Source organism: Nematolebias whitei, chromosome 3 (genome assembly GCF_014905685.2).
Source record: "Nematolebias whitei isolate Nwh7 chromosome 3, NemWhi1, whole genome shotgun sequence".
Lineage (NCBI taxonomy): Eukaryota > Metazoa > Chordata > Actinopteri > Cyprinodontiformes > Rivulidae > Nematolebias > Nematolebias whitei.
In genome coordinates, this window is record NC_056500.1 from 5,696,935 (window position 1) to 5,711,375 (window position 14,441).

At 39.0% G+C, this 14,441-nt stretch overlaps 1 protein-coding gene across 1 annotated transcript in view; it reads right to left on the minus strand.

The window, feature by feature from the left end:
- gmds (GDP-mannose 4,6-dehydratase) overlaps window positions 1-14,441 on the minus strand; it is a 320,644-nt gene that overhangs the window by 295,725 nt on the left and 10,478 nt on the right. Inside the window, exons 2-4 of the mRNA XM_037697811.1 lie at window positions 3,950-3,994; window positions 2,514-2,601; window positions 1,532-1,641 (exon numbers count right to left, since the gene is read on the minus strand). Coding sequence (XP_037553739.1) covers window positions 1,532-1,641; window positions 2,514-2,601; window positions 3,950-3,994 — 243 coding nt within the window. The remainder of the gene's footprint in view (window positions 1-1,531; window positions 1,642-2,513; window positions 2,602-3,949; window positions 3,995-14,441) is intronic.

A 14,441-nucleotide genomic window follows, 5' to 3' on the forward strand; every position in this document is an offset into this window, starting at 1 on the left:
CACACTGCTAACAGTATAATGCTGCTAACAGTACCACTCTGCTAACAGTACCACTCTGCTAACAGTACCACACTGCTAACAGTATAATGCTGCTAACAGTACCACACTGCTAACAGTACCACTCTGCTAACAGTACCACATTGCTAACAGTACCACTCTGCTAACAGTACCACTCTGCTAACAGTACCACATTGCTAACAGTACCATGCTGCTAACAGTACCACTCCGCTAACCGTACCACTCTGCTAACAGTACCACACTGCTAACAGTATAATGCTGCTAACAGTATCACTCTGCTAACAGTACCACATTGCTAACAGTACCACTCTGCTAACTGTACCACTCTGCTAACAGTACCACACAGCTAACAATACCACGCTGCTAACAGTACCACTCTGCTAACAGTACCACTCTGCTAACAGTATAATGTTGCTAACAGTACCACTCTGCTAACAGTACCACGCTGCTAACAGTACCACTCTGCTAACAGTACCGCTCTGCTAACAGTACCACTCTGCTAACAGTATAATGCTGCTAACGAGACCATGTTGCTAACAGAACCTCACTGCCAACAGAGCCAGTCTGATAAAAAGACCATGCTGCTGTAAATGTATTTCTTTTTCACTTATGGTGCTTTGTTTTGTACTTTTGTTGCATGCTTTGGTATTTCTGTTTTGTTTCTTTGTTTCTTTGTTTTTTGGCAAGTTGAGACAGTGCATGAATATTCACCTAATTTAAAGTGACTTAATTTAACTCGGATAAAAGATAATTGAAAAGTACAAGTCAGGGGATAGGTACAAAAAGATTTCCAAGGTCCTACATATCCTCAAGTCTTCTGTTAAATCTGTCATCAAGAAATGGTGGGAATATGAGACACGTGTTTAGGTTCATTGTCATATGTAGATCAACACAAGGTCAACAACGCAATGAAATGTTCAGGACAAGAAGAACCACAATCATTTCATTCACATTGCATATTTTTGCTTAATTAGTGTTACTCTGTGGAAACCCGAGTTTACTTTGACATAGAAGGTTTTATTTTTTTGTAAAGGTCAATTTTGACTGATCACGACTTATTTATGACTGTAATCAATTCATAAAACATCTAAGGGGGTGAATACTTTTGATAGACCCTTTATGTAATGTAATGAGAAAAAACCTTAATTACATAAGTGAGTCATCCCTCCTATTAAATTATGAGTTCAGTTTTCCATGGAAATATGTTTTTATTTTAAGGTACAGCACTCAGTGGAACAAAGCAAATCCAGTATCAGTTTGAAGCCAACAAAACATAATTTAAATAATCTGAGAAAACTGTTGGTTTTATGATGCTTTATCACAAAAATCCAATGTTTGAGACACTCGGCTCTTTTTCCTTCTTGTCTCAGTTCTAAGCAAACCTTTGAACAGCATTTCAGGAAGTTTGTAAGAAAGTTAACAAAACAGACATGATAAAAACTTAATTTAAAATGAAAAACAAACTAAATATATATGAAAAAGGCAGGGAGAAGTTTTTTAGCGATCACACTACCTTGACGTGACTCTGAGCGCCCAGGTTGTAGATTTCTGTTGGCTTCACCTCATTGATGATCTTCACCAGACACGTGCTGTCAGTCAGGTCGCCGTAATGCAGCTTCATGTCTTTAAATCATCACAACAGAGAAGTGCGTTTTTCAGTAATTCATGATTATTTAATGGTAAAGATTTAGATATCAGACCAAGAATACCAGCATGTGGATCAAATGAACTAATATTCTTACTGGTCAAAGCAATAAATTTAGCCAAAGCAAACATGTAAATATAAAACTGCATCTGTGAAGGGTGAAACTAGATCCCAGTGGCAAAGATAAGATACCGTATTTTCCACCATACAAGTCGCATCAGTCCAAATATGTCTAATAAAGTGGAAAAAATAAATATGTTGCTTCGCCGTATGAGTCGCATCTATTATGGGTCACTGTTGACAACCTGGAAATGGGGGGTGCCAAAAATCAATTGGCTGCCAAATGGAGGCCGCGGGAGCGTGCACAGGAGGATTTTAACAAGAGTTTAACAAGATTAACCCTTGAAAATAATTAGTTCACTTGAAATTATAGTAAAGTTGTATCTCAGTCTAACTTTTTCTTACTAAATGCTGCACTTCAACGGGCAAACTAGCTGCATTTCGCCGGGGCGATGCAGTGAAATGAAGCTGATTTGACGGTTGCTCCAGGCATGATCCCAGAGCTGGATGAAGGTGGCAGGCTATGGCAAGCCAATTGTGTCATTAATAGCCACTTTTACCTATTACATGACAACGGCATGCATAATACTTGGGTGCCATCTAGCGGCTGAAAATGGTAGTGTTCAATATTTTCAATGTCAGAATGAATGAAAACGTTCATATCTCAGCCAAAAATTGGTTTATACATATGGGAAAAAGTACATAAATAAGTCGCTTCGGTGTTTAAGTCGCACGGTATGTGAATTATGTGAAAAACTGCGACTTATAGGCCGAAAAGTACAGTACTTACTTCCTTCAGTATGAGTCTGTGGATTTTGGTAAAGATGCTCAATGCGACCCGTGTTAAAGGAACTGGAACGTCGAACAATCCCATGAACCTGGAGGAAAAAAGGAAGACAGGACATATGAACAACAAGAAAAACATTTTAGATAATATTTTATATATATAATATCTAATATTGATTTATTCAGACTAATGACATTTTATAAAAATGCATAAACCTGAGCATTATTTTTAAAAATTCGTTGTAAATATCAAAGATTTTCTAGACAACTAAAAATAAATTCCTTTATTTTTTGGCCTTTGGAGAAACTAAACACACAATGTTTAAAACATACTTTTCAGGAGTTTAAAGATAAGTTAAACTAGGAATAAAACATGTTCAACTTTGTTTGAAGCCTGTCCATATGTTGTTGTCATTAATTCCTGCAACCTATCCAAACTGTTGGTCCAGTGGATTTGTCTTACACAGATGAGGAAACCAAATCCTCTTTTTGCTTTGGAAATCTGACAGAAATACTGGGTCAAATCAATTAGTTGCTTTGTTCACTGCTTTCCCAATAAAATCTGATTCTTTTAAGAGTTTGTTCTGTTTCTAATAAAAAAAAGGAGTGAGTTACTCCTCTGAGGAAGACTACAGCAAATGTTATTGATTCTAATTTGTTGTATTAAGTACAATTTATCTCTGAAAGTGTAAAAAGTTTAAACAAGTATTACGTCTCATCGCTCCACCTCAGAGTTGTGCGTTGCCTTCTGGTTTGTGATCTTTACTTTGCGTTCTTGGGGGGGGGGATTAGTTTAGTGAGGAAGGTCTGATGGGGGAAGATAACAGGACCTGGTCCAGGGGGAGTCCATTAGTGGGAGGACACTGTGCCCTGACCTCACTTCCTTTATTCACTGCGCTCTTCCTGCCTGCCTCTGCACTCCTCTTTATTACCACTCTCTCCCTGTCCAACCCTTCTTCATCGGCATACTCAGTCCACTTCCTCTCTGCTGTCCCAGAGCCAGGCAGCAGATGGCAAAGTCGACATGGCAGACTGACATGAAGGTTGGCGTTTCTTCAACTCAGCTGAGAGGAAACAAAAGTTCTGTATACTGTATGGTTGCATAAGTGCTGTGCACCTAAAAACAGCAGATGGAGGCTAGAGATGGCTGTGTTACACCAACCAGTTCCTTGTTTGACCCAGTGTAATTGGTCAGGGGTTAAAAAGCCAACGCAGAAAGAGGTTTTATCAGAGTGAAGTGTGAGTGAGTCGGTGTATCTCCAAGCTGTCATGTTACATCATGATCCCTCTGGAGTTCTTGCACGCTGGATGCAGCTTATCGAGGGAATGTCGCTCTGTGCATGTCAGCGTTCATGAGTCTGTGGGTTCAACGGAGCTTCCAAAGGACAGAGCTCTGGTGTTTCTGTGAATACAGCAAGTATTGTTTTTTTTTATCCTCACCTCGTAGCCTTTTGCGAGCAGGAACTCAGCCAGGTAGGAACCATCCTGAAAAGACATAAAAACAACATCACAGAATTTGCTTCCATCCTTTGTATGAGTTCAAAAAACAAAGAACAGGTTTGACAAATAAAAATATGCCAGTTTATGAATTAATGCTAAGAGAACAGATACTTGAATGTAAGAGTACGAGGTCAGTAATGTAGAGTTTTATGGTTTGTGGAGTAACAAATCTCCATTGGAGACCGTTTTCAGACAGGGAGACTGTAAAGAAGCAAATGAAATCACCAAACTTAGTTCCCTGAAGATGAGACGAAAAAAGATCGTTTGGCCAAAAAAAGAGATCAGAAAAGTTATTTGTTTTGGGGACACAGGAAGATGCAGTGATGTAATCATAATAAACCTACATATCATTAAAACTAAATAATAAATTATCATAAAAACATTTTTTCTGGTGTTGGAAAACAAATCTAAAAACTTTAGCATAATGGGATCATTAAATCTATGGGTATAAGTAGGCCTGTCATGTTAACAAATTTTGCTGGGCGATTAATTGTCTCAGAAATTATCGCGATAAACTATAATATTGTTTGAAATTTGACAATAATTAGTAATTATTGTCAAATTTAAGAAGAAAGTTTGGTTAATTTTTGTGTGTAGTACCTTTTTTGACCAATGGATGGCAGTATAAGACAGTTTGAACTGAAGGATGGATAGTAAGGGAGTGAGCGGCGTGTCTCTTTAAGAAAAATAGGAGGGAGGCCCTTGACGTGACATGGGCTGTCTTTTGTTCCTGTTATTCAGTTCTCAAAATGGCGGTCGCTAAGTGTGGTTTGAGCTCTTTAGCATAGCATTTGTCGTACAAGCTTTTAATGAAAGAATCCATTAGTGGGTAGAAAGAGAGAGACATGAAGAAACGATAAAGCTGATAAATGAAAATGGGGTCAATAATTTTAATTTATAATGCGATTAATTGATTTATTGTTTATCGCAACAGGCCTAGGTATAAGGATGACCTTAAACCATTCTGTGTATGTGCGCACGTGTTTGTGTGTGTGTTTGTGTGTGTGTGGGGGGGGGGGGATTCACTGTCAATGAGGTCTTGTTCCCCTCACCCATGTTCCTCCTCATCTTTTTTTTTCCTGCTCAGACTTTCCGACCGCACATTCTGAAACACTCCGGAAGAATCCAGCCAAGTCGTGACATTCATCCCTCAATCCTGCTTATATATGTGCACATACACATGCATGTTTGGTCATGCCAGCCCCACACTGTTGAACAGTGGAAATGGTGGCGGGGAAGAAGAAAAGCTGGTGATGCTTCAACATTTGAGAAAACCTAAAAATTTGAATTTGCCATAAGGCGTGATGATCAAACTTTACTCTGTGTGAGGTCCTAAAGCAACGTCGAGAGCTGCTATTGCAGTAAACCAGTTTGCTTTTATATTTTGGGTGCTATGCATAAATTAAAGTAACTTGTAGAACATAAAATATGAACGATTTCAAAATAAAAAATGATAAAACTTCAGTGAAAATGTCTGATCTAAGCATGTTGGCGTTATACATTTACACTACTGACAAACCAGTATTATTTTGGATAAATGATACTGATTTATCAGTAGTGTAAATGTACAGATGTAACTGGGACCTTGTGTACATAGTTCCGTTCCACCTCATGTGCCACATGTGAGGTGAATGACAATAAAGACACCTTGACCTTGATAAAAATAAAAGCACTTCAAAAACTACAAAAAACATCTAAAGTTTTAACGTGATCGTCCGTCTCAAATACACCAACCAAGATAATGGAAAATGTTTTAACAGGAAATGAATGCGTGCTGGACCATCTGTCTTTATAGAATAACTTGATAATAGATTTTAGTCATTTTAGCCTCAATTTTCAGATTTGTAACGTCCACTGGGATCAGGGTCAGTATCTTAAGGTTGTGCACTGATGTTCAGTTGGCACTGATGCCAAACCTGTTTCTGCTCAAGGCAGAGGTGGAGATGGGCGCTGGCGCTCCTTCAGCCCATCCACAGAGCGATCAAAGCTCCGGCTGGTGTCATGCTTTCCTGTCCGTGTGCCAGGCTCACAACGTTTCACTGCAGTCCAATATGAAAAACAAGCCCGAAGAGCTGCAGCTCTGTGTCAAAACAAGAAGCTCCTTTGAGGCCGTTTTACCCAGTAAACCCTGGCCTCACCTCACCGTTTCCTGTTATGGGGAGTTGGGTGCTTAATGGAAGCATGAAGACACACACAAATGCATGCACAGTCACCTGCTGGGCCAGTGGCCACACCACAAACTCCCCAAAGACTCATTTGGGCCTGTGACACAAAATCATATCTAAACTGTAAAGCAACACTAAAAAATATTCCAAAACGTTTGTTGGGTGTTGAAGCATTGAATGACTAACTCAAAAACAAAGTTTTAAGAACTACCAAGCCCTTCATTACGAATAATTCAGGAACTCTGAACAGATACATAAAAATAAAAAAAAGAAAGTAACATCCTGAGGTTAAAAAATTTTAATCAATTATATAAAAACAAGAGCTCCATCTCAGCCCAAGTTCATTGCAGACTTGAACAAGTATGGCTGGTTTGGACGGGTTGCAGGAGAAAGACTCTTCTCTTTAAAAACAACTAAAACAAAAAGGTTTGTAAAATTGTATCTGAGTAAATCACAAGACTTCTGGGGGAAAAAATTAGACCAAAGTACAAATGTTTGGTTGCAATGCACATCAGAACAATTGAAGAAAACCAAAGAGAACATTTTAGCACAAACGCTTCTTCCCAGCTGTCAGCACAGCGGTGGAAGTGTGATGGTTTGTGTACCTTGAAGTCACTGAGACGACCATGAACTCCTAAGGATTCTAGAGTCAAATGTAAAGTAATTTATGACAGCTGAAGCTCCAAACTGATGCAAAGTGTCAATGATCCCAAACACAATAGTTAATCTAGAACAGAACGGCTCAAAAAGAAAAGAATCAAGGTGCTGCAATAGTCCAGTCAAGGTCCAGATCTCTACTTTATTCAAATGCTGCGTAAGGACCTTAAGACAGCTCAGCAGAATCAAATAAATAAAACCCAAATAAATAAATAATAAAAAGCTATGCTGGAAAGAAGAGTGGGTCAAAATTACTCTGAGAATGACAAAGTCAGACAGAAAACCATTACTGAGAGTTACTGATCATAACTGTTTCAGAACATTTAATAAGGTTCCTCTGAAATAAAATAAAAATACTGATTAAAATAAAAGAAAACTAATGGTCTAAGGAATTACTAAACAATTAGCAAACCCATTTTTTTTTCCAACTAGCTGCTTTTGATATAATGCAAAAAACATACATTTGCATCATACTTCCCCAACTGTTCATGCTTAAACTGCTTGTTTTTGATTTTTTTTTTGTTGTCCAACTACACAACCAAAGCCCAAACAGTGATTGAGAAAAACAGTTTGGTGGTTAAAAAAATAAAAAAAACGTGTGATTTTGGTGCCCTCTGCTGGCGAAACACAGAAACAAGAATACATATTCTCAGACAGTTTGAGTCATAACATTGGGGCAAAAAGGACATTTCTGAATGATTGTTCAACATTTAACCAATCCCCGTCTTTGTGCCTGCAGGCAGACAGCAATGTAAACACAGGAGTCGTGCGTGCAATTATTTACCACTGTGTGCACGCTACAAGTGAATCACTTGACCGTGTTTTCATTAAACCGTAGGCAGAAGTTGGCAAGCATGACACAGATCTGCAAATATGCCATATATGGTGTAATGAAGCTGTAATCACAAGCTCCAGCACAATCACACACATACACACACACAGATTTTTAGTGTGGTGTTAATAAAAAGTCTGAAACCCTCTCCTCTAGTTTTGAATCACTCAGGCGTGTCACGGAAGGACAGTCGAACAGGAAACACAGGAATTAATGAGGATCAGACGTCAGAATATCCAAAACCAGCCACTAGGGAGCACAAGCCAGTTTATCACTTGTGCCAGCCCCAAGCCCAGGTAAATGGTGAGGGTTGTGTCAAGAAGGGCATTCGATGTAAAACACTTACGCCAAAACTAAAATGTAAGTTCAATGTAAGTGACACCATACCAGATCGGTTGAGGTTCAGGTTGACAACACTACCGGAGGTGTCGACAAAACAGGGTGCTGCTACTGTTAGTCCAAGACCACGAGAAGGGAAACGTGGCAACAGAGGGAGATGAGGAAAGTCAAGAATGTAAGACTGAGGGTTGCAACTCTAAATGTAGGGACAATGACAGGCAAAGGTAGACAGCTGGCTGACATGATGCAGAGAAGGAAGGTAGATGTTTTATGTGTCTAAGAGACCAAGTTGAAGGGCAGCATTGGAGCAGGGTTCAAACTGTTTTACCATGGTGTGGATAAAAAGAGAAAAGGAGTAGGGGTGGTCCTGAAGGAGGAGTTGGCAAAGAATGTAGTAGAGGTGAAAACAGTGTCAGATAGGGTGATGCGCCTGAAGGTAGAAGTAGGTCTGATGCTAAACGTTGTCAGTAGTTTTGCTCTACAGGTTGGATGTGATGTGGAGGAGAAAGATACATTTTGGAAGGCTCTGGATGAAGTGACAGAGAGTATTCTCAGGGAACAGAGAGTGGTGACCAGAGCAGACCTGAATAGACATATTGGTGAAGGAAACAGATGGAATATGGAAGTGATGGGTTTGGTGTCAAGGAAAGAAACCAGGAAGGACGGGTGGTGGATTTTGCCAAGATAATGGAAATGACTATAGTCAACACCTATTTCCAAAATAGGCAGGACCGTAGAGAGGCTTATAAGAGTGGAGGAAGGAGTACGCAGGTCGACTACATTCTGTGTAGAAGAGGAAACCTGAGGGAAATTGGGGACTGTAAGGTTGTGGCAGGGGAGAGTGTGGCCAGACTGCATCGGATGTGTAGAATGATTGTTGTTGTGAAGTAAAAGAGAAAAATAGTAAAATCAGAGAAGAAGACCAAATGGTGGAAGCTGAAGAAGGAAGAATGTTATGAGAAATTCAGAGAGGAGATGTTAAAGGCGCTGGGTGGTCAGAAAGAGCTTGCATATGACTGGGCTACTACAGCAACAGTAATTAGAGAGACAGGTAGGAAGGTACTTGGTGTGTCATCTGAACAGAGAATGGATGACAAGGAAACCTGGTGGTGGAATATTTAAGTGCAAGAAGCTATTCAAAGAAAGAGGTTAGCCAAGAAGAAATATGACAGTGATAGGACTGAAGAGAGGAGACAGGAATATAAGGGGATGGGACGTAGAGCAAAGAGGGAAGGAGCAAAGGCAAAGCAGAAGGTGTATGATGAGTTGTATGAGAGGCTGGACACTAAAGAGGGCGAGAAGGTCTTGTACTGATTAGTGAGACCGAGGGATCAGGCTGGAAAGGATATGCAGCAGGTTAGGCTTGGTAAAAATAGAAATGGCAATGTTCTAACAAGTGAGGAAAGTGTGACGGGAAGATGGAAGGAGTACTTTGAGGAGTTATTGATGAAGAGAATGAAAGAGAAAAAAAGAGTAGAGGTCATAGAAACTGTGGACCAGGGAAGTGAGGAGGATTAGTGAGGGTGAAGTACAGAAAGCTCTGAAAAGAGTGAAGAAGGGGAAGGCAGTAGGACCTAATGACAAACCAGTGGAGGTTTGGAAACATCTAGGAGAGATGGCAATGAGGTTTTTGATTCAAATATTCAATGACATATCTGAGGGTGAGAAAATGCCTGAGGAATGGAGAAGAAGTGTGCTGGTGCCCATTTTTCAGAACAAGAGTGATGTACAGACTTGTAGCGACTACAGGGGAAATAAGTTTATGAGTCACACAATGAACATCTGGGAGAGAGTTGTGGAAACTAGACTTAGACGAGGGATGACAATTTGTGAGCAGCAGTATGGTTTCATGCTGACAAAGAGCATCTCAATCGACATCTTTGCTTTGCAGATGCTGATGGAGAAGTACAGAGAGGATCAGAAAGAACTACACTGTATCTCAGTGGATTTAGAAAAAGCATCTGACAGAGTGCCAAGGGAGGAGATGTGGTGTTGTATGAGGAAATCTTAAGTGGCAGAGAAGTATGTTAGACTGGTACAGGACATGTATGAGGATAGCAGGACAGTGGTGAGATGTGCTGTAGGAGTGACATATAGCTTAGAAGTGAGATTGCATCAAGCCCCTTCTTGTTTTCTTTGGTGATGGACCGACCAACAGATGAGATCAGGCAGGAATCCCATGGACTGTGCTGTTCGCAAGATGACAGTGATTGGTGGTGGCAGGAGGTAACAGGTGGAAGAGAACATGGAGAGGTGGAGGTATGCACTTGAAAGAGCAGGAATGAAAGTCAGCCCTAGTAAGACAGAGTACATGTGTGAGAAGGTGGACGTCCCATCCCCTTATATTCCTGTCTCCTCTCTTCAGTCCTATCACTGTCATATTTCTTCTTGGCCAACCTCTTTCTTTGAATAGCTTCCTGCACTTCACTATTCCACCACCAGGTTTCCTTTTCATCCATTCTCTGTTCAGATGACACACCAAGTACCTTCCATAGTGAGGCTACAAGGAGCAGAGGTCACAAAGGTGCAGGACTTCGAGGACTTGAGGTCCACTGTTCAGGAAAATGTGGAGTGTGGTAAAGAGGTGAAAAAGAGAGTCCGGGCAGGATGGAGTGGATGGAGAAAAGTTTCAAGGCTGATTTGTGACAAAACGATGGCAGCAAAGGTCAAAGGAAAAGTTTACAAGACAGTGGTGAGACCAGCTATATTGTATGGTCTGGAGACAGAGACATGGACAAAAAGACAGGAGACAGAACTGGAAGTGGCAGAAACAAAGATGTTGAGGTTCTCCTTAGGAGTGACATGGATAAGATTAGGAATGAGATCATCAGAGGTACAGCACAGGTTGAACAACTGGGAGATAAAGTTAGAGAGACCAGACTGAGATGGTTTGGACATGTCCAGAGGAGGGACAGTGGTTTGGACATGTCCAGAGGAGGGACAGTGAGTATACTGGTAGAAGGATGTTAGAAGGGGGTGTTGGGGTGTTATTGAGGGATTAACTTTTCACACATAAAACACAAGTTTCACAGTTTGCAGATAGACAGTTTCACAATTCTTGCAAGTGAAGTTGTAGCTAATGTATAGTTGGGTTAAAATTAACTTTGGTAGAACTAGTTTGAAAAAATAGCATGGTTTACAAGTTGCACTAAGTGATGCTACAATTTTTTGAACCATGTTGCCAAAGCTTTGAACTAAACTTAAAATTGATTTAATTTTTAACATTCTGTGAAGACATTTGAGGATTTTAAGGAGAAAAAAACAAGTGTCTTTATCTTTCCTTTTTCCTGATTACCGGTCATTTTAGTATACTCTCACCATCACACAGTTGGTTCATAAACTCTGCAGTTGAGGATTAAATGTGCAGCTAATTCAGCTTTTTACAACTGCTGCTGAACGTCTCTAAGCTGTGGGTGCCAGACTTCAGTCAGAGCAAGAATCAGTCTTTGGGGAGCCGTCAGCAGCCATTATGAGCACCAGAGGAGATGCGTGCACAGATTCTCAGCTTTATGATTATTGTTTCTGGCACGTGCAGAGGTTTTATCCTCGGCTGCTAACAGCGAAGTGGGTTGTAGGAGGTGGGGAGGGAATGAGTTTATCAAACGAGAACAAAATGATGAAGCAAAAGAGCTAACAGAAAGAGCATGAAACAATTTGAGGGGTCAGAACTGAGTGCAGTCTTATTTACTGAAGAGAGAAGTTGAAGAAGCTCAAAGTAAAGTTTGATTGTTGAACAGAAAGGTTGACGCTGTCCTTTCGGTAACCCTTGGCTCATCAAACAGAAGCAGAGCTTTCCTGCTTCACCCTGGCACTCAGGTGGTCTCCTATAACTCACACCACCTCGCCTCAATACTTCACACTGAGACAATGCTCAGAAATATTCAGAAGGAGCCGCACGCTGCCCTGAAATTTATGAAAAGTAGTTAGCGAGGTGATTTACGGCATCCCGGTGACTCAGTATGTGACTTCTGAGATGGTGTATCCAGATGCCCGCCTGTCTTCTGCATGACTTCTCAGTATTCATCAATAATGGCGTGACCGGCAAAATAAAAATGAGTTAATGCTGTTGTTCTTTGAGTCTGTTAAAGAGGCTGAGGGGAGATGGGGCTTGGAAAGAGCTGCTGGACGCAGGAATGTCAGATGCTGAAAATGGCTTTCCAGGACTTTTGATGGTCGTCTCTCCAAGACAATGTTCTGGGAACGGTCAGGTGGTAGCTACTGCCTCAGACCATCAATTATCCCTGAGGTTTGTGCTTTTCCACTCTGATGCAAGTCATCTGCCAAAAACAGGCATGTGCACGCTGCTTAATATCACACATTCTCACTTACACACGGGTGAAACTTTGCAGGATGGCCGCTTGTTTGAGTAACGCTAAAAAAAAAACTCAAACACAGCAAGATCTTTTTTTTTTTTTCAAAACATTATGTCTTCTAAATATGTGAGCCAATAAAACAAGCTCAAAGTAAGTAAATGAAGCCAATTTTGATTTATAACGTGACCAAAATCATCCAATGTGACCTATTTTCAATTCTATATTGGGTTTTATTTCTGTTTTGAATCTATTTATTTATTTATTGGAGATTTAGTTGAGTTACTTTGCATTTAAAATCATTTTATTAACCGTTTAAAAATGTGTGGCTAACAAACAGCATAAATACTTAAAATTTATGACGGTAGAAGGGTCCACGCTGTGATTAATAAATTATATAAAGTAGACTATAACTTCACCTAAACCTGTTTGAAAACTAAAAATTGAGGTTTGTTGCACAAATTTGTATTTTTCCAACACAGAAACATCAATAAATTTAAATTAAAAAGCTTCAATAGAACATAACTAACTGATTAAAGGTTCAGTGGGGGGGACAAAAACAAACTGAATCTAGACCCGGGAACAACAAGAACTGCAAAAAGCTCAGTGTAAGAGTGTTTTTTTTTTTAAATGCACATAAATTACACAAAGTAATTATATTATAATGAGACTGAATTATAGAGCATATCTCCTTGATGAAAAACAAACTTAAATTATATTAAATAGTAGTTTAAATGCAATTTAAACTAAACTCCCCAATTTCACTAAACCCACACAATTATTATATTTTTTTCAAATCTTATTTATATTTTATTATTATGTCTTTATTATTGTTTGAAAACAGGTAAGGATCTGACAACAGCACTCCAGTTTTCCAATTCTGAGAAAAAAGTAGCCAGAAAAGATGACAATTATTAATTATAATTTTAAAAAGTTTTTTTAAATCAGTAGACATGTTATTTATTTATTATATTAAATAAATATATTTATTTTATTATATATTATAATAAAAAATTATAGTTATTATAATAATTTATATAATTGTCTTTATTATAATTATATATAATTATTACATATGATAATAAAAATTACATTATATTAAATATAATAATATATATATTATTGTATTTATTTGCTCTTAAATGCATCCTGTCAAAAAGCATGACACGCTTACAAATAACACCATTTTGTTGTTTTAATCAAATCACAGAATAAAGTGAGGTTAGATTGTTAGTTGATTTTGTGAAACTCTTAAGTGGGATGTATTTTATGGTAATGACGCAGACTTTCTACACTTCAGGCACAGAAAAAACAATAGCACAATATTTGATCACACAATCAGACAGGGGGGGTTATGTAACTGGTGACCCAAAGTCATTCACAAATATAAAGTCAGATTTTTTACCTTTAATCAGATGTTTGGTTTATTTTCATGAACAATCGCTTTTTTGAGGACATCAGCAAGGTCACATCTACCTCAAGAACAGATTAGAGCCGTTTAATCCAGAAAATTAAATGTAAACACACTGCATATGCATTGGAACAATGTGACAGATTTTATTCAGAATAAAGGTTATTACAAGTCAGCGGTGACTAAAACGTGTTTTTGCTGCCCTCCAGTGACATAAGTGCAAACCTGAACTCACTGACCGGCATTTATTAGAAAGATTTCTCAAAGATAAACTAAAAATTGACATTTAAATTTGCACCCGAGTGAAATTTCACATTAAACTGATGTAAAATTCAACTTTTCAAACAAATAATTGACTTTTTAGTTAGAAAATCATGTTTAACGAAGGTGCACATCAGTACAAATCCATTTTACAAAATTACTTTTCACTAGTTCCACTGGAGTGAAGTTTTAGTTTTCTCCAAAACACGAGCACAAATGATGTTTTAGTTTCTTTGTAAAAACAGGTGCCGTATGAGACAGGCCCTCAGGTGTTGGGTTGTTTTGCAGGCGACTCTGTACTCAACCATCGCACCTCATTGTGTTTCTGGAAGACGCACGTCTTCACGTGTGTTGGAAATAAACCAGTCCATGTAAAACTAGAACAGTCAGGTGTGACGCAACAGAAAACAGGACATTTTATGTCAACGTTTAAAGACATTTGAACAACCTCAGTGAA